Source organism: Drosophila takahashii, chromosome 2L (genome assembly GCF_030179915.1).
Source record: "Drosophila takahashii strain IR98-3 E-12201 chromosome 2L, DtakHiC1v2, whole genome shotgun sequence".
NCBI lineage: Eukaryota > Metazoa > Arthropoda > Insecta > Diptera > Drosophilidae > Drosophila > Drosophila takahashii.
In genome coordinates this window covers 12322085-12341061 of record NC_091678.1, presented here as the reverse complement: position 1 = coordinate 12341061, position 18977 = coordinate 12322085, and the positions used below count along the sequence as shown (strand labels likewise).

The 18977-nt window shown below is 34.4% G+C and overlaps 3 protein-coding genes across 3 annotated transcripts in view; 1 reads left to right on the top strand and 2 right to left on the bottom strand.

Annotated features, from left to right (window-relative positions):
- mtgo (miles to go) overlaps positions 1 to 6585 on the bottom strand; it is a 135850-nt gene extending 129265 nt beyond the window's left edge. The window contains exon 1 of the mRNA XM_017158568.3: positions 6192 to 6585. The gene's annotated coding sequence lies outside the window, so the exon portion shown is untranslated. The remainder of the gene's footprint in view (positions 1 to 6191) is intronic.
- On the top strand, positions 1174 to 2065 carry LOC108068792 (uncharacterized). Its single transcript, XM_017158575.3, has 2 exons — positions 1174 to 1483; positions 1541 to 2065. The coding sequence occupies exons 1-2, from the start codon at positions 1300 to 1302 to the stop codon at positions 1834 to 1836; spliced, it is 480 nt and encodes a 159-aa protein (XP_017014064.2). The 5' UTR covers positions 1174 to 1299; the 3' UTR covers positions 1837 to 2065.
- Positions 6586 to 10522: 3937 nt separating the features above from the next.
- LOC108068778 (uncharacterized) lies at positions 10523 to 11257 on the bottom strand. The gene is made up of 2 exons (XM_017158533.3): positions 11034 to 11257; positions 10523 to 10801 (listed from the first exon to the last, which is right to left on the bottom strand). Exons 1-2 carry the CDS (start codon positions 11142 to 11144, stop codon positions 10619 to 10621), a joined length of 294 nt encoding a protein of 97 aa, XP_017014022.1. The 5' UTR covers positions 11145 to 11257; the 3' UTR covers positions 10523 to 10618.
- Positions 11258 to 18977: the final 7720 nt, after the last annotated feature.

Genomic DNA, 18977 nt, shown 5'->3' with positions numbered 1-18977 from the left:
ACTGTCCTTTGCATCCTTGCAACTGCCATATTTTTGTTGAGCTTCCAAAGTAATAATATTATTTTAACTTTATTTAAAGCTTTTTCGTTCAGCTTTTCCATCACTTAAACCAGAGATGACGACGATGATGCATGAAGCATTGACATCTTGGCTTGTCAGTTGATTTTGACAGATGTTAAAGCCTTAATTGCCACTATAAACATGATTGATATCGAAAACTTTGTCCTTTTGTGTTTTGTATATAAACATCTTTCTTTGTTTTTTTTCTTCTTTTGTTTGCTGTTTTTTGTGCACAACCGAGTTTAATTAAACCTCCATATGGTATATTTTCTGGGGGCGATTACCGAAGAGTTTGCGAGTGGGCGGTCAGGGATTCTATATTTAGCCCACGCTGATTAGGAACAGCAGTGTAGTGGCAACAGCGAAAAACGTCAGCACAAAAGGCGTCCCTGATGTAAATATCAGAAGCCAATATTGGACAGCACTGTGCGGGAAAGTTTGTTCAATTCTTTTGCCACTCCTGTTGTTATTGGTCGTGGATTATTGATAGATATGGCTAACTCCCCCTGTATATTGGCCAGCCTCTGTAAGGGCAATAGATAAACGCTTGACGTCGGCCAGTCGACGTAAATCTTGTTACCAACTGGATGACGATTTAAGCTTGGCCAAGGTTTCAGATTACATCTGGCATTAAAGGAAACTCAACACTTTCCCATCGGTGTTACATTTAATTTCATAGATGGGACATTTAAAATTATATTCAAATAAATAACACTTTAAGCTCTATTATTCTTTTAAAGTAAATAAAATATTTGACAAAAATTCGTCTTTAGTCTAAATACATTTATAAAATTTATTTTGGATATTTAACTCATATTTTATAGCACTCACAAAGACAAAGATTTCAATTTACAAATTAAATATTTAGGGTGTTCAATTCCGTTGCAAACTTTGTAAAGTGTAAATCAAATCCAACAACAATTTCTATACAGGGCCTAACAAGGCCTACTTTTGAAAACTATTTTGTATAGAAATTGTTGTTGGAATTGATTTACACTTTTACACTTTACAACGTTTGCAACGCAATTGAACACCCTAAATGTTTTTAAAAAAATATTTCTGAAAATATCATAGCAATCTGAGAATTTAGTGTGCCTAAAATCGAACTTCTATCTATCCAGTTTAATTTTGTGTTTCGCCCGTAGCTCCCACTTCCTCGTAGCTCCCAGTTCTTAGAATCGGTTTTAGTGATAGCACACATTAATACAGTATACATTAGTATCATTAAAAATCGAAAATATGCCCAACTTTAATGGGGCTATTATAGTACACACGCTTCAGTTGCTGAACGCGCCGGCGACACTGCGCGAAATCGTGGTGACCATAGCTAAAAATACCGAATTGCCGCAGGATGAGCTGAAAGTGCCTGTGAAACAAACCCTAGAGATGGGCCATCGTTTGGGATTCCTCCAGAAGTTGGATGGTGAGATATGTTAATAATATTATTGTCAATTTTTCTTAAAAGTTTTTCATTAAAAAGGTCGTTATTACATGGTAAATATGACCTTCGACACTCTTATTAATGAGATGCATGCCCTGGACAAGGAAGAGATCTTAGAGAAGCCTAAGATAGTTAAAAACAAAAAAAAGTTAATGCAGAAGAGTCCCTTAATATCGGGTATGGATAAAAAAGTCACTAGGAAGATTGTCAAGTCCTCGGAGCCAATTGGAAATCCAAAACCCGCTGAAAAATCTCGACTCCAGGGCACTTCCAGTTTATCCACCATCACAAAACAATCTTCATCTATGCTAGCGAAGTCCAAGCGTTTCAAGTAGCCCTATCACAAAAAAAGTATCTCCTAAAAACCAACAATCGCAGTAAACCCATATACCCAGATCTTTTGACAGAGGACCTCCTCTTTGTGCTTAAGGACAATGTGAAAAAAATTGTCTGCTCTGTTATATAAATATTTGGCAGTAATACGCAAAGTATAAAATTCTTTATAAAAGTCGCCGAAGTTGTTTCTTTACCCATACTTTTCAATATTTTCGAGTAAACAAATAAAGTTCGGCTAAAATAAATGTTTTTAATAATACTTTAAATTTAAGGAAATATTTTTACTAAATAAACAAGTAAAGAAAACAAATCTGATTAAATGAAGTTTTTTAAGAAGCTAATGCTAAAACTTTAATTAATATGCTCGTAAAGCCATTTCCAAAATTTTTAATAACTCCATTAGGAATAAATTGATTAAATTACCAAGATGCAATCGGGAATACACACCATTGCTTTGTGTCTCCTAATTCCCTTGGCCAATGAGAGGATGCCTTTGAGAAATGACTGCTCATTTGCGCAAGTTGACAAATGTCTCAATTAGCGGAAGACGAGTCCTCAAATGCAAGGGAGGTGAGGAATATATATATTCGGTTAAGTTGGGTGGCAATGAGACGCCCGCCGATGTCGCGACGCATCCTATTCAATTTGAAAAGCAAATGAAGCGTCGCCTCTGCCAAGTGGCAATTTGCTCTGTGCATTGAGTTGACCATATGGTTGGAGACCCACCAAAGGCGCCCCACGCAATGGCAACCAACCAGAGCCCTACGAATAGTCAGTTTCTGCCAACCTACGATGCCAGCACCCCTTAATTTTCCCAAAAAAGCTTTAATACACTCAACAAAATTAACCATATTAATCAAAAAAGTATATCCCAATTAAAAAAAAAAAAATGTTCTAAAAAAAGACTTAGTATCAAAAATTAAAACAAAATATGGTATTAAAACATTTATGGCCATATGACACTTGCCTATTTTCGAATAACTAAAAAAAATTACTTAAAAAAAAACAGTAACCCTAAAACTAAATGATTTGTTTATATATATTAATTAATAATAATTAAATTGTTTTCAAAACAATATTTTGAAAGTCATTAGTTTTATTCTAGGTGTAATAGTGGGTTTTGAACATAGTTTTTTCTCGCTGCTTTTCTTTGACCTTTGCGATGACGTCGGACCGGCGACGGTTACCTCAAAAAAGAGAGCAATGTAAACAGAGAAAGAGAAAGGCGGAGAAAGACCGACAGAGAGGCCCCGATTGAGAGAGAGGGACCGTGAAAAGCCTGGTGAATATACCGAGCATGGTGAGAAACGAACGAATTCTACACGAAGAGTGCAACAAATGTTTGGGAGACAACTTCGGGCCAACAAGGTAAATGTTGGGGCATACACGGTGGTTGAGTGGGTGAGCTCTCCTTTCGGTGGGTGGTTTTTAGCGGGTGGTTTTAGTGGGCGGCCGGGCGGGCTTAGTGGGAGGTGGCTTTTGGGGCACATGACGCGTGGGCAGCGACAAAAGCGAGTGAAGTTATGTCTTGCCCTTTTTTTCGGCATACTGGCATACATAGCACAGCGAATTATTTGTGTGTGCAGATGTGCAAATGTACAAAATGTGTGCCTCAATGTAGGTTTATAGCAGGGTGCATCGAAGTTGAAACTAAAATATTAAAAAATTATAAATCAAAAATCAAAGCAATACATTTCATTTCCCTGGTCCTTATAAACTAAATGCAATAAAATCCTTATAAACTAATAAAACATTTACAATATTTTGTTTGCATTACACCTGAAACTTAAATTAAAATAGTTTTTTATTTCGTTTCCTAATTTAAATTGAACACTTATTAAAAGGCTATAGAATACGAATCGTTATTAGGATTTTACATTGCAAGAAAGTACTAATAAATAAATAATTTCACTAAATTAAATAAAGAGCTTACAATTATATTTGGACTTTTTAATTAGGCAAATATATAAATTACAAATATAAATCTCTGAAGGCTTTTATTTTTTAAGTTCAAACTTATTGTTCCACCCTAGTATTGCAAGATCCCTTATGGGAGACTTGGTTCGAGATGAGCGCGTGGCCAGACAACGAAATGTCAAAGCAGCCTGCTTATTTTTTGTCCGTGCTTCGTTGTATCCCTAAATGTGTGTGCGATTTTTGGTTTAGCTTTTTGGCATATGGTCGCCTTGCTGGGAAAGTGGGAAACCGGTAAGAGGGGTGTTTTGCCCATGTTGTTGTTCGGTGGAAAAGCTGTTTCGCTTATTTCCCTCTTTTTACTCGAGGTTTTCTAGTTAAATATTTTGCAACACCGCATCGCATTTCCATGATTAGCAGATAAACATATGTTAAGTTGCCAACTTTGCGGAGGTGGGGTGGAGAAGGTTGCAGAGTCTCTGCGAAGTGGGTGATATATATGGGGCGCTGCGACTTTGATTGAGCTTTCAAGAGGACCAAGTTGAGCACAGAAATGTTTGTTTAGGATGCAACAGCTGTCGAGCTGAGTTGGAAAGTTGTTGGGAAAAGTGTGTCCCGAAAAATAGAGGCTTTTTAAAATATTTACTTTTCCAGCTAGAAAAGTAAACTATTTAAAAAAAAATAAATTAAAGATGAAAAATATTTGTAGAATAATAGTTCTCTATAGTCATGATTTATTCGCTCAAAACCGAAATGTTTAGAAAAGATTTTAAAATTTAGTTTCTTTAGTGATAAGAAAATAATGTTTGAAGAAAAAATAAAGGTGACAAAATCTGAATAATGAAAATAAAATTATTAAAAAACAATCACTCAATAGATTTCGCACTAATCACAATCCTTTTATCTTTTCACAACCATAGTCATTCCTTTTGCTAAGAACATTACGCCAGCCCTAAATTCAATTAACTTTAATGAACCAAATTATAATTGCAAATAAATTATCTCATTAAAATTTCGCACTTTGCCTTTTAGTAGCACAGAAAGTCTGGAATCGGCGTCAAGGCCAATTACAAAACTTTGTCCAAACATCTCACTACCAAAAAGGGCGAAACTGAGACTTGTGGATCTGTAAGAGCAGATTTCCCCTTCGCAACAGCCGCCTTTCTGGTCGACGGACTAGCATATGCCTAAGTAAAAAGCTTACCAAAGTCAAACTCGATTATAAATGCATAAATGCAATTAAAAGCAAATGGAAATCGAACGAAACTCGCAAAAGCTTTGAGCGAAAAACCCCTCGAGGTGGTAGAGCAAAAAAGATTACACTTTAAGCAAAATGTAGGAAGTTCGGGAAGTGTGTTGTGTTCACTTTAAAAGGATTTATTTAGGGTATTATCTAAAAAAGATTTTTTTTCATTAAATAATTATGTTAAATTAATGTATTATCTTGACATACTTTAATATATAAGAAATAATTTTCCTCAGTGTACGAAAGCAAATCTTATAAAAGATATAAAGACACAGACGTGCATCAGGGGGACCAAGGGGTAAAAAGGGGTGAGGCAGGGAGTGGGCGGTGGGAGATGGGACACCCAAAAGGCGCGACAAGTGTCGGCTGAGCTTTGTTTGGCGCAAAGAGAGCAGCGAAATGCGAAGAGCAAAAAACGCGAAGCCAAAATCCAAAGACGACCATAGTGAATTGCTACGTTTATGCATTATAAATCATGAACTATTTGGTGGACAAAATAAGTCACAAAATGGTAAGTAGGTACACTATTTTAAAAATATAGATTGAATTTAAATAAGTTTGTTTAATTTTGTCTATAGGTATTTTTGTGGCGCTTGTTACATTTTTATTAAAATTTTATAATTATGTATTATTTTTATTACTGATTTATTTAATTTTCAAATTTAAGAACAATTTGTAAACTTAATTTATCGTGAATTTATTTTGCAAACGGGACCACGCATAAACCTTGTAACAGTAAAAGAAGCCCTGACCATGCAGTTGCGTCAATGGGTGCGAAGGAGAAGGAGTGAGTGTGGGAGCGGAAGGGGAATACTAGAAAGAGTGAGAGAGAGAGTGGGATCGCGAGAGGCACTGGTTGAGTTGGTTTTGCTGACTGCACTTGTTTTGCCATCATTGTTATTGTTGCTTGCAACGTTTTGCTGCCACTTGGCCGCAAAAGCAACAAAAACAAACCCACACTAATACACGTGCGCGGTATTGCCTGAATGTGTTTGTGAGTAAGCTAACATATTGTAAGCATTATTTCATATTTCTCAATGGAAAAAACAACTCCAAAAACCGTTAAAATAACTCTTAAGGCTAACTTACCATTTTTGATAGAAAAATATTTGAAAAATATAGAAATTGGTATGCAAAATAATGCAACATATGCTAGCACACACACACAAGCACACTCTGAAATAATCAACTTACTTTGCAAGTATTTTGCCTTTGATTTGGATTTTGCTTTTGTTTTCTATTTATTTATTTGTTGCTTTTCGGTTTTAATTTTTTTGCTGCACTCAACCACACAAACACACACGTACGCGAAAAACACGAAAAGCAGCCAACATTTAATTTTTTTTGTTTTGATTTTCACTGCTTTGCATTTGTTGTATTTTTTCTTCAAAATGCGTAACAAGTATTTTACGAGTGTTTAACAAATAACGAATAAACGAACGTAACGAAATAACGGTAAACGCTCACGTTGCAATTACGACAATTTTTGCAGACGCAAAAAATCTGCGACGAAATAGTGAAACTGTGGGGGGAAAAAACTAACAATTGTACCTGCCGAATTTGTTTTTAAATGCTCGCCAGCTTTTCTGATTTTCCGATGCGAACGCGCGCGCTGCGAAAAACCTATTCAAAGCGAGTCGGAGGAGCCCCTCTATATAGATTCTCTCTGGCGGTTTGGAGGCATTTCGCATTGAGTGAGTGCAAAAACGGCTGATTCGGTCGGCTTTCTCTCTCTCTCACGCCCCCAGAAAAGCTTCGCGCCCCCAATGCTCTTGAGCGCTCTTCTTCGGTGCTCTTTATTGCCCCCCAGCCGCTAACGCTAATTACATCGGTGATTTTAACGTTAAGCTCAGAAAAAAGATTTTTTCAAACTCACTAAAAAAGCATATTTAAAAAACAAAGACGTTCCTGTTTAGGAATCACAAAACTTTGAACTTTAAATAAGTATTATAATGTTAAATTTAAAAATAATTATAATTTTGTGTTCACTAGCCAACTTTTTTTAATGTGTAATATAGCAAATACAAATTTTTCGAGTGCAACCTCTTTTTCTCTTTCAACCAGTTCGGCTCTTCATTTTCAATTCTGCGTGGGCGTCCTGAGTCTTTGCCACCCACTGAAAGTCCTGGAATTGGTTCGTGTCCATACTGAGTTTGTTATTCAACAAAAGTATCAAAAATGAAAGGAAGATCATTTAATTTACCAAATGCAGCTGTAAAATAAAAATATTCGTTTTTATTATTCTGATAACTAGGTACTATTAAATTATCAAATTATAAGTTAATCGCATTAATATAGCCTCATTCATACTTTTTACTTCCAATAACCAACCCAGTAGTTAACCGGAACTTTTAACTGAAGCTTCAAAATAACTTAAGATTGAAATATTATATAATCGCAGCAATCCCAATTTAAAAGTCGGAAACAATCCCTGGTTAAATAGTAGGGACATTAAAAAAAAACTAACTTAGTAACGACGTCGACTGCGCCGCTTTTGTCTCTGCCGCTGCATCTGCTTGGAAAATCGCACGCGTGGGCGAGCGGTAAAAACCGCAATGAGAGAGTGAGTGAGCGAGCTTGTGGAAGTGAGTGGGTGGCATGACCGAATTCAAATTGAGCGCTTTTCCGGTCCTGCAACCTGTATGAAGACGACGGCTCAAAGCACTCAAACGAAAGCTTTTCACGGGAGAGATTTGTTGATTTTGCCTAGCCGGCCAGTTATCCAAACAGCTGTTCACAACAAAAGAAACAGAAACAAATAAAAATTAATTATTTAATAAGCATTAAGTAGATTTAAACTTTTTGTAAAAAACATAACTACCATACTTTTATACTTTTTACTTTTATTAAAGACTTCTTGAACACTACATTTCCTTTTACTTCTCATCTGAGTGAGGAGGAATTCTAACATGAGGAGGAATTATTACATATAATAATTCAGCCTCTTGGCTAACTTTTTGACATCATATGTATTCTACAAAATTTTAAAAATAATAGTAAAATTTTATACAATTTTTTATTACCTTTCTCTGCAAAGACCATAAGATCAATTTCTCCGAATGTTTGAAAAAAAAAAACTAGAGTACATTGGGGTGGTCCAATAAATATAAATATCTTCTTTTAAGTATAGTACATTTAGTGCAGGTACTACAAATGTATTTCAAACCTTAAAAATGCTCTTTTAAAACGGTCTTAAAATTTTCATAAAAAATTACTCATACGACACATAAGCCAGTTCGAGTATAGCTCAAAAACTTTGTAACTTTTTGATTAATAAATTAAATTGTTGTTATTGTTAATTGTTGTATAAACAACACAAATAAAATCTACGCCACGTAAAATAAAATAAAGTTTTAATCACAGACAACAGTACGTATGAGTGATAATCTTTGAAGCCATTGCGCTGACCCTAGGAAGCATTTTTGTTTAAAAATTTGAGAGTAGGACCGCCCTATTGTTCATATATATATGAATAATTTATTTCAGTGGTAACATAGATGTGGTGTACTATGTACAATGTACATATGTACTAAGTGACGCTTAGAAATTCGGCGAATATATTTAATATCGGCTCTTAGAAATTCGGGGAATATATTTAATACCGGCTCTTAGAAATTCGGCGAATATATTTAAAATCAGTTCATCGGCAACATTCGCCGTCCGCAGTTCAGCGTTTTTGAAATGTACAATTTCGGAATTTTTATTTTCTTCGCCTTTCCCGCCTGCAATCTTTACGGTATGGCTGGATCTCAGGATTATAGGCAGCTGGATGGACAGGACATTAATGAGCTCCGCAAGCAGTTGAATATTCAAGATAGCCATTTAAACGGAAAACTTGCGTTCTTGGAGACAACTCAAACACACATTCTGGAGAAGCTGAATAAAATTGGACGAGGGTCAAATGTGCAAACAGCTGATGAGGACAAACTATGTGTTGTCACCGATGCCCCTAATCAATGTGGGGCATTCTGCCTGGCCGCTCAAAGGCCATTTATCGATCAAAATCACTATTTTCACAAGCAGTTAAATACGCTTGCTGAAATTTTAAAAGAAACTCAGACAAATATAAACACCTTTCAAAAAGAAAACCTAGAAAGGCTGGAAAGAATAGAAAATAAAAACTTTGAAACTCTGAAAAATATGGAACGAGTTCGAAAAGAAACTCTGGCATTATTGCAGTCTAAAACTGTAATTGAGAGAATAGGTAAAAGATACTTTTCCATTTATCACGATGTCAAAATATCTTGGACTGATGCCGAAGTCTTCTGTCGGGAACAAGGAGCTTATTTGGCTGTCATCGAGAATCAAGATGAGCTCGCCGCCATTCAACTTAAATTGAGGAATGATTCACAATACTGGATGAGTTTCCTCCTAAGGTTAGAGCCGATAACAATTGAGGACGAACATTTCTGCCAGTGCAATAAAGAGCGCGCTAATGGGGGTAACTCCCCCTACTCTTTATGTAATTGCGATTCTTCTTTCGCTCCCATTTGTCAATTACATCCAGCTTCTGACAAATATAGCGCTATTATAGGTAAGCCAGTTCGAGTATAGCTCAACTTTGCAACTTTGCAACTTTTTGATTAATAAATTAAATTGTTAAATTGTTGTTATTGTTAATTGTTGTATAAACAACACAAATAAAATCTACGCCACGTAAAATAAAATGAAGTTTTAATCACAGACAACAGTACGTATGAGTGATAATCTTTAAGCCATTGCGCTGACCCTAGGAAGCATTTTTGTTTAACGCTATGATTACAATAAACAAAAAAATGCCGCACAAAAGTCCCAGCAACAATAACCGATCCCTGCCAGTGCCAAGTTTTAAACTTTCGGCTACAGTGTTCTATAAAAAACTAAAATAAATTCACAACTAGCTTTAAAATACTACTTAAAAATCTTCATTATAATTATTTTTCTCTTTTAAATAAAATGTCTTCAACATTTTTTTCTTAAAAGGCGTGCAAAACTTGTTCCATTAATACCATTATTTATAAGAACTTTTGCATCTAACCAAACCTATGCGGTTAATATCCATGCTAAAAATGTAAAGTTCAGCTGGGAAGTTTGCGATAGGAGTGTAAACTAAGAATTTTTCCATTCTGAACATTCTATTACTTTTAACGGGAATGTCTGGCTTATCAAATCAAACCGTGACCTTCCAATTATCCGTAAGTTGTACTAAATGTATGATTATATTTTTAAGATAACATATATGAGATTTACAAACAGGCGGCATTTCAAAATTAGAAGAGTAACAGATACAAGTACACTATTTTACATGAGCTTCTAAAAAGCTTGAAGTCAACCCAATGCGGTTTATGTCCAGGCTAAAATAAAAAGGTCGCGAAGGTTTAAGAGTCCCAAGTTCAGTTCCGAAGTTTTTTCTGAAAAAAATGCATAATAATGATTTATTCATTAAAATTATTTTCCAAAATTTAGTAGAGCTTCATTCATAAGTTAAATAATACTTTCTCACAAATCATTAAAAATACGAAGATTTGGATAATTTAAGACCGTAATTTAAAGGGTTTGCAAATATTTTTATTTTTATATTAATCATTTCTTTTAAAGAGTGATTGCGTTACATTTCATTGCTGTATTTTTTTTTTTCGGTATCATGCCCCAACCTTGCAGAACTTTTTGGATGTTTTGCGCAGTTTTAGCCACCACTCGAAGTCGTTCTTGATATATTTCGCTTTGACAGCGCGTTCACGTTGCTGGACAAATTTGTCGCGATCGCGCAGCCAAATCCGGGCGTATTCCCAGCCCATTAGGCAAGCCATCGATACAGGAGTGTACTGTAAAATAAATACAAAAATTAGGTATATGAAAGACATTGGGTCCTAAGGTCATAAAAGGTAAATTTATTGCCTACTTAAATGGGCCCTCGCAAGAAAATTGTATCCTTATTTTGTAGTGTCTAAGACTTTAATAATTAATTACTAGAAATAAAATCTTTCTTTTAAAGTGAAAAAAATTTAGCTTGTTCCTTAATATTGCACTGCATTTGAAATTTTTCTGTATAATTACCTCTAGTTCGCAGGATGGCACAAAGCGTTCTCGTTTTCCCGCCTCGGTGGTAAGATTATCCTTAGGCTTACAAAGCCGAGCTCGAGACCATTCTTTGGTCTGTTTGTTCATTTCACAATATCTGTTTGTACTTAGAATTTACTTGGTTTATTTTTCAGATACTTAAGATTTTGAAAACACATATCCGAATGTGATAATATTTTCGGATCTGACGATGAAATCTATTTGAAGGAAAATGCTTATCAGGTATTACAAAGTGTTGGATTTTTCAATTTTTAAAGTTTTAGTTTTAAAAACACAAAAACTCAACATTCTGTGTTTTTAAATATATACATAGATGGTCAAAGAATGTAAGGGACAAAAGTTGTCGAAAAAAAAACAATAAAATAATATTAGAATGGAAACCGCCCCAGAACAAACTTGGTGAAATACCCCAAACCAAAACCATTCGAAGGACAAACACTGAAATGTTTCGAAGGCGTTTCCTTCAGCCAACAAAGCCAACAACAACAACATGTCCAGGACGATGGAAAAGCAGGAGAAGCGTAAATAAGAAGCAGAAATTGAACCTGGAACTGAAAGACAAAAGGCAAAGAAGTATAACAAACTTTAAGTCAATACACCTACACAAAATACAACAAAACAGGGCGAAAAAAATAAAACAAAATTAAATAGGAGAAGAAAAACTCGCCACTTTTCCCCCATCAGCCGAATAATAAAAGAAGCAGCACAAGAAAAACAAAACACGGCGACAGGCCAACAATTTGAGGTGGGCGTTTTTGGAAAGTGGGCGGGGCAGTCGATGGTTTGGGGTGACTCAGGTTCTAAGTAAGGGAAAAGCTCTCAAAACACTCAAAAAAAAGTAGCATTGAAAATGACTATACCATGTGAAAAAACGCAATTACAATCATTTTTGTGTAAAAAGTGTATTTATTTTGCCATATTTGATTTAATAATAATATTTTATTTTAGCTTAAAACTACCTTTTTTTTAAGTATAAAAACATTTATGTAATACCTCCATTTTCTTCAGTGTAAATGGTACGACCAAACGTAAATCAAACAAAAATAAAACAAAGCAAAACAAATAAAATAAACAAAACTACGCAAAAGTAGCAGACGACGAATACGAATATACGATGACGATGAGGCAAACAAGGAGCTAAACCAAACAAGTGGAGCCAAATAATTAATGGATGTTGTAAATCGTCGAATACCCTTTACAATTAGAATAATATTAAATAAACTATTGTGCAATTAAAAAAAAAAATTTCAAAGTTTATTATCAGCTTGAAGCTTTATAAAATAAAGGGAATCTATAATATTAAAGTAAGTCCTAATTTATTTTACAAATTACTAAATGCTTGAAATATCACTAAGACTCCTTTAAAAATGAGAAAATAAATCAGAAAGAACTCTAAAGGTGAATAAATATTTTAGGTAATTTAAAAACTGGCAGACCTTAAATCGTTATCAAAAAAAATTCTTCTTTGTGGGATTAAAAGTAATATTAAAACTATATAGTTTTTTAATTATTAAAATTTAATTATCTCAAAGGATACTAACCCACAAAGCGAAAGAGAAAGTGGAAGCAGAAAAACGAGAACAAGTAAGGGCATAGTAAACGAAGGAAGCCGAGAGAACCCTACAAAAAAAAAATAAACAAAAACAAAGACAAATACAAAACATCATGATGATGATGATGTTAATTTCCATGATGATAATGATGAGAAACAAACGAAGCATTTTCCGTTTTCTAAAACAAACATTTGCAAATGTTCTCAACAAACTTTTTATTTGGCCAAAAGAATGAGGGAAACAGAAGCCAGACAGCTGTGGGTGGTTGGGGTGGTAATGGGAGGGAAGGTGGGGGTGATGGTTGGTGGGTGGTTCACCGAAGTGGGGGGAAGTTTCGAGCAAACAAACACACAATTACAGTTACAGTTGTGTTTGTCTCTCCGTTGCTGTGCGCACTGCAAACAAAACTTCCTATTTTAACCCACCGCCCCCTTCTCCTCTTCTTGGTCCGCCCAGCCAAACACCCCACCCCCTGGGGGGCTGTTGCTGTCTCACTCGCACTCAACTGTCGACCGCTCACGTGCAATTGTATGCGTAAATAAGCATTTTACTATACAACACAAACTGTTTCTTGTCCTTGTCGTTGCTGTTGTTGTTTTGTTGCCCATTAGCTTGGGATAATCTCTGGGCATGATTGGCTTTAAAAATACCTTTTGATGAAATAATATTTTTGCCCTAATTATTATTATATTATGGCCATGCAACTTCAAAAATCTTGAACAATTATTTTCTTCTCCGTTCTAATTATTTAAAAAAAAATATAAATAAGATTGAAAATTTAAAAAGTACCTATACATAAGTCCTTCCGGTTTAATATTAGTTAGAATTCTAAGAAGATACTTCTTGATACTTGAAAAGATACTTCATGATTAATTAAGTTTATCCGTAGGGGAGTGTAGGGTAATTTGACGAGTAGGGTAATGTGACGAACTCGTCGAATCTCATATATGACGTCACGACAAAAATTCCAAATAAATGTAGTCGTCTCCCCTTATCGTGTCGACAATGTATTTACAGTAATATTAATAAGAAGTCCCGTAATTTGTTCGTGAGGTAATTTTCGCTAAAAATGTAGTGCGCAAACTAGCATACCTATTCAATTTACTTGTGTTTCAGCAGTGCCAGAGCAAAGATGAGTGGAAAATTAAATCAGGCAAATATATGCACGTATACATGAGATCTTTATCAACAGTTTTTGGTACTTCGCGTTTTTTTCTTTTGAGCCGTTTGAGAGTGACACCGTTTTTGCTCCAAGTCTACCTTGTAGGGTATCGTGACGAACTTTTTGTAGGGTATTGTGACGAACTTTTTTTATTCAAGAATTTTAACTGTTATCGTTGATTATTTGTAAAAAAAATATAATAATACCAGATAACACTTACTGCTGCAGTTTTATTGTTGTTTTTAATAGTGACGTCAATTTAATTTAATTTAAAAAAAAATTTGCACTTTGACCATTTTTTTTTTTAAGTTTGGGTATTATCTTATTACTTTTTTCTTTTCCGTATCGAAAATAACCTTTCCGTAAATAATATATAAAAAAATGTATTTTTTTGTTTGTAAAAAGGATGGTTTACACCAAACGCTGTGGGATTTGGCTACGTTGAAATTTCGAATCCAAATTTTTTTAGAAATATGCTCAGTAAATGTAAGCAACTTTCTGCTTTTACACTTTTAAAAAATATTGATTTTTGGAGAAGTTACATTAAAGAACAAATCGTTCGTCACATTACCCTACAACTTTTGAAAGTGCAAAAAAAGTAGGGTTCACGACAAACGCTGTGGGATTTAGCTGCATTGGAATTTCGAATTTTACAGGGATATGCTCAGTAGATGTAAGCAACTTTCTGCGTTTACACTTTTGAAAAATATTGATTTTTACAAAAGTTACATTCAAAAAACGAATCGTTCGTCACCTTACCCTACACTCCCCTATTATAAATGTTCGAGCTAGAATGGTTTTAGGTCTGGTTTCGGGTTTTTCTTTTAATTTTCATGAAAATATTTACATGTTCTACGAGCCTTTTAAAAATAAATCAATCTTTTTAACACATAAGTAAAAATTTAAAATGACTTACGAACCAATTGAAAATCAAATTGATTGATAACTTTTTTGTGAAAAATTTGATATAACTTATATTTCACTAATATATTTTTATTTTCTTTTAATTTTCTTGGTAAGACTAGATCAATTCGATAGCGAGGTATTGGAAATTCGAAAAATACGATTATATCGTTTCTTACTTGGTTTTAGTGCTATTTGTTTATTTCAGGGGGTGGCAATGGGAGAGGGGTTGGTGGACGACTACGGTATTTGATTGTCAAATTCACCCCCTCAATCCGCTGCCCACTCTTCTTCTTCTTCTTCACGTTGTTGAGCTTCTTTGTTGTTGTTTCAGTGCTCATTAGTCGCATTCGCATTGGCTCCTTGTTGTGTTTGTGTGTTTGCCCCTCTGTCTATGTGTTTGCATTTGTTTGTTTTAAAATTTTATTGTATTTCATTCAGTTGTTGCCTCGTTTTTGTTTTATTCCCTCGTTGTCGTTGGCCCTGCTGACTTCGTTTGCTTTTAACCCCACATCGCCCCCAAGGATTATTTGCCCACCTCCTCTTTTTTGTTTTTCCTAGCGCAACTTGCTTTTCCACTGGAGTCTCGTAAGCATTTGCACTCCTCATTTATCGGTGTCTACATAACGATAACGAAAAGTATACAATTATTTTAATTGTAAAATAAAAACGAATTGTTTTAATTCCTTGGAAACCTTTCCAATTTAAAAGTAATAATTGCAATTGCTTTATTTATTTATTTATTAAAATTTATTTTTTAAATTTTTAATTTTAATTCGTTGACATTTTATGGAACTATATGGGTTTTATATGTTTCAAAATTTTCGGATTCCATATAAAACGTTTCAAAATAAAACTATTAAAATTTAGTACCAGTAAATAACTTTCCAAACTAAAAGTTATTAAATTTATTAAGTAATTAAATGTATTCCATTTGTGACAAACAGAAATTCCTGCTTATAAACCAAACCATTTGTTTAATGGAATTCCCCAATTACTAAGTAGAGAACAGTACTTTTCTTGGAAGACTTACTTTCATATATCGCCAGGTTTAGCGTTGTTTTCCTCCCTTTTCAATTACATTTCAAGGCATTTTAGCGCGTCGACAGCCATGAAAAAGTGCACTGAAATATTCGACATATTCCAGATGAGCAACAACTATGACAACTATGCAACAACCACCAAAATAAAAAAATTAAAAAATAAAACAACGACCGAAGCCAAGAACTAAGGCTACAACATAAGCAGACAGATACATTTCTACACCCAACCACCCACAAAAAACTCACGTGTTGCCAACGTTGGTTGGTCAACACCAACAAAAAAATGCTTAATTAATTAATTTTTTTGCATTCGTTTGTTGTTTAATTTCTGCTTTACTTTTTCGGTATTTCCCTTCTTTTTTTTAATATATCTTTTCATTTTGGTTTTGCTTTTTGGCATAGCTGCGTTGGCATTTTTTGTTGCCCCTGCGGGAGTGTTTATATGTCATTGTTATTGTTAACAGCTGTACTTTTGAAAATTTACAGCAGTAAAAGCGCAGAAAAAAAAGAAACAACTTGCACATAAAAAACAACGTAGCAAAACAAAACAACCAAATAGAGCCAGCAACAAGAACAAAAACAACAGGAGCTGCAGAAAACAAATTTTGCTGAATGCACACGAAAAATCAACGAAAGTGGAGAGACCAAAACCAAAACGAAGCGAATGCACAGAAAATTAAGAATATCGGATGACAGAAAATTTTGTAAAATATTTTAAAATAATTTGAAATATTCGTGTAAGCCCTAAAATAATACAATTTAATAGAAAAACATTACATTTGGTGTAAAATATTATTTATTATTAAACATTGTTAAAAAAGGGAGCTAAAAGCGTTTTATCTAAAATGTATAAATTTAAAATAATTAAAAGTAAATTTTTTAGAATTTATATTCATCTACGGAGGAATTGTGCCCGAACTCAAGTTTTATAACATTTTCTTTTTAGTGTTTCGAATTGCAGCGGGAGCTCTGTGGCTCTGTTATTGTTGTTATTTCTGCCGCTGCTTCTTGTTATTGTTGCTAGCCGAATAACAAAAAATACAACACAGAAATAAGCAGAAGAACAAGAGTAAACAATTGCAACAACAACCAGCTGGCTCTGGGTTAGTAAATAAATGCGACAAGCGTATTTTTTCCGTTGAGCAAAACAATGTCAACACGGCGAAAACATTTCAACCGAAAATATAAAAACTACCAAAAGAAAATACCACACCCGCACAACATTTTTGGTAGCAGCACTGGCCGAATAAACATTTTTATCATAATTATATTCAGATGAAGTACAGTTGTGTTTCAGTTAGTTAGCGATCTGCAATTAAGTGTTGCATACCGAGAAGGGCAACCTTATCAAGTGTACTAAAGAAAATGGGAAAAACAGAAAGCCAAAGGGCGATGAAAAACTAAAGAAAAATTTGTTTACTTCCGCTTGAAGTTTTGCCAAGGTTTGCGATTTGTTTTCCAGCGGGTGGCAATAGAAATCAAAACAAGGCAAGATATTACTTTAAGGCCTCATCCCGGGTATTTGCAGAGTTTTATAATATGTTCTTTAATTCACCTTAAGTAAAAAAACTGATAAAAAAAAATGTATTTTTTTTTCAATATTAGTTTTTTTTTTAATATTTACCTTTATTGGAAGAGAAGACTATTTCAACAAAATTCAGCTAAAGAATTCGCGTTTACTATTGAAATGTGTTCCGGGTTTTCTGGTGAAAGTTCTACGTCTAGTGTTTATTTCCTATAATAGTAAATGACCAAGGATATTCCGCTACAAAGTAAGCCTATCTGGCTTGTCTGAATTTAAATATTTAATTATTTCCTTAATGAAATTATTCTTACGAAAGATTTGATTGTTTAACACCTGTACAGTGGACACTCTTCCTGACAAAGACAGGGATAGACAAAAGTAACAACAACTAATTAAGTTCATTGCTTCTATTTGCGTATTTCGCTGCCTTGCATGCAAACGTATTTATGTGCAAACAGTTGGGGTCAAAAAAATAGGTTTCTAAACTCATACCGAAAGGAAACATAAAAAAATACTCATGTTATTATTATTATTTACAACAATTTTTTTTAATGTTATAATATGTTTTGGTCACGTGTAAAAAAATCATACAAATTATTAAAAACACCCAAAAACCTTATTTATATCTTTCATTGAAAAAATATTTTTTAAATTAATTTATTTAATAAAATCAACTTTTTGCACATGGTGCTTCAGTTTTGACCCCAAGTGTAATTGAATGTACATATGTATGTATGTGTGCACATATTTCTTGTTGCCTTTTTCTGTTGCTGTTGTTTTACTGTTGTTTTAGTTATTGTTGTTGCTGCTTTGCATATTTTTTGCAGTGGAAGCTCAACAACAAAAGGCGGCCGAAAACAAAACAACAAGAGCAACAAAACTCATCAGGCTCATCTTCATTAACTTTGCTTTCTGTCTTTCTGTCCGTTTCCCTTCTTGTACACACCCTCTTCATCCCCCCGGAACTTCTTCTTCTTCTTCCCAGCCACCCCCCACCCCCTTCTTTGCAATTTTTCTCAACCCAACTTTCTTGCATTGTCTCTGCAAAATGCGAAAAACAGAAGAAGAAAAAAAAAAATACTTTTGTTTACTCTTATGCCTTGCGTTGCCTTTGCTGTTGTTGTTGCTCTGTCGACTTCGCAGTCGCCGCTGTTTACACAATTCCACAGCCGAAGTCCACCAACAACAATAACAATAAAAGACAGCCCAAAAAACAAGTCAGAATTAATTCAAAGTCCAGATACATAATTCGATCGAGATACATATACCCTAAACTTGAGATAAAGGAAAAGGTTAAACTTGTTTTTCGAAGACAAATAAAATACAAACATAAGCAAACAAATTTTTTGTATAATATTAAATATCTATAAGATGTTTTAAGACAAATTTCTGTAAACATTAAACTAAGTATGTAAAGTTATTATTTCATTAAAAAATAAATGCTTTGATACATCCCCAACCCAAAATACCCCAAAAGTGCAACAAAATCCTAAAATATAGCGATGATGATGATAAACCAGGAGCAAAAGCGACTGAGAAATGCGAAATGGATAACCTTCAGTTGCGGCGCTGCCGACGTCAACGTCTCAGCTGGCAGGGGGGTTGTGGGGCGAGGGGTCAAGAAACAACACAACTTAATTTCTGGTAGTCAGGGACATTATTCCGCCGCTCTCTTTCTCTCTTCGCTATCCCCGCCCACGCACAAACATTGTAAACAAACGGAATTGCTTCCTA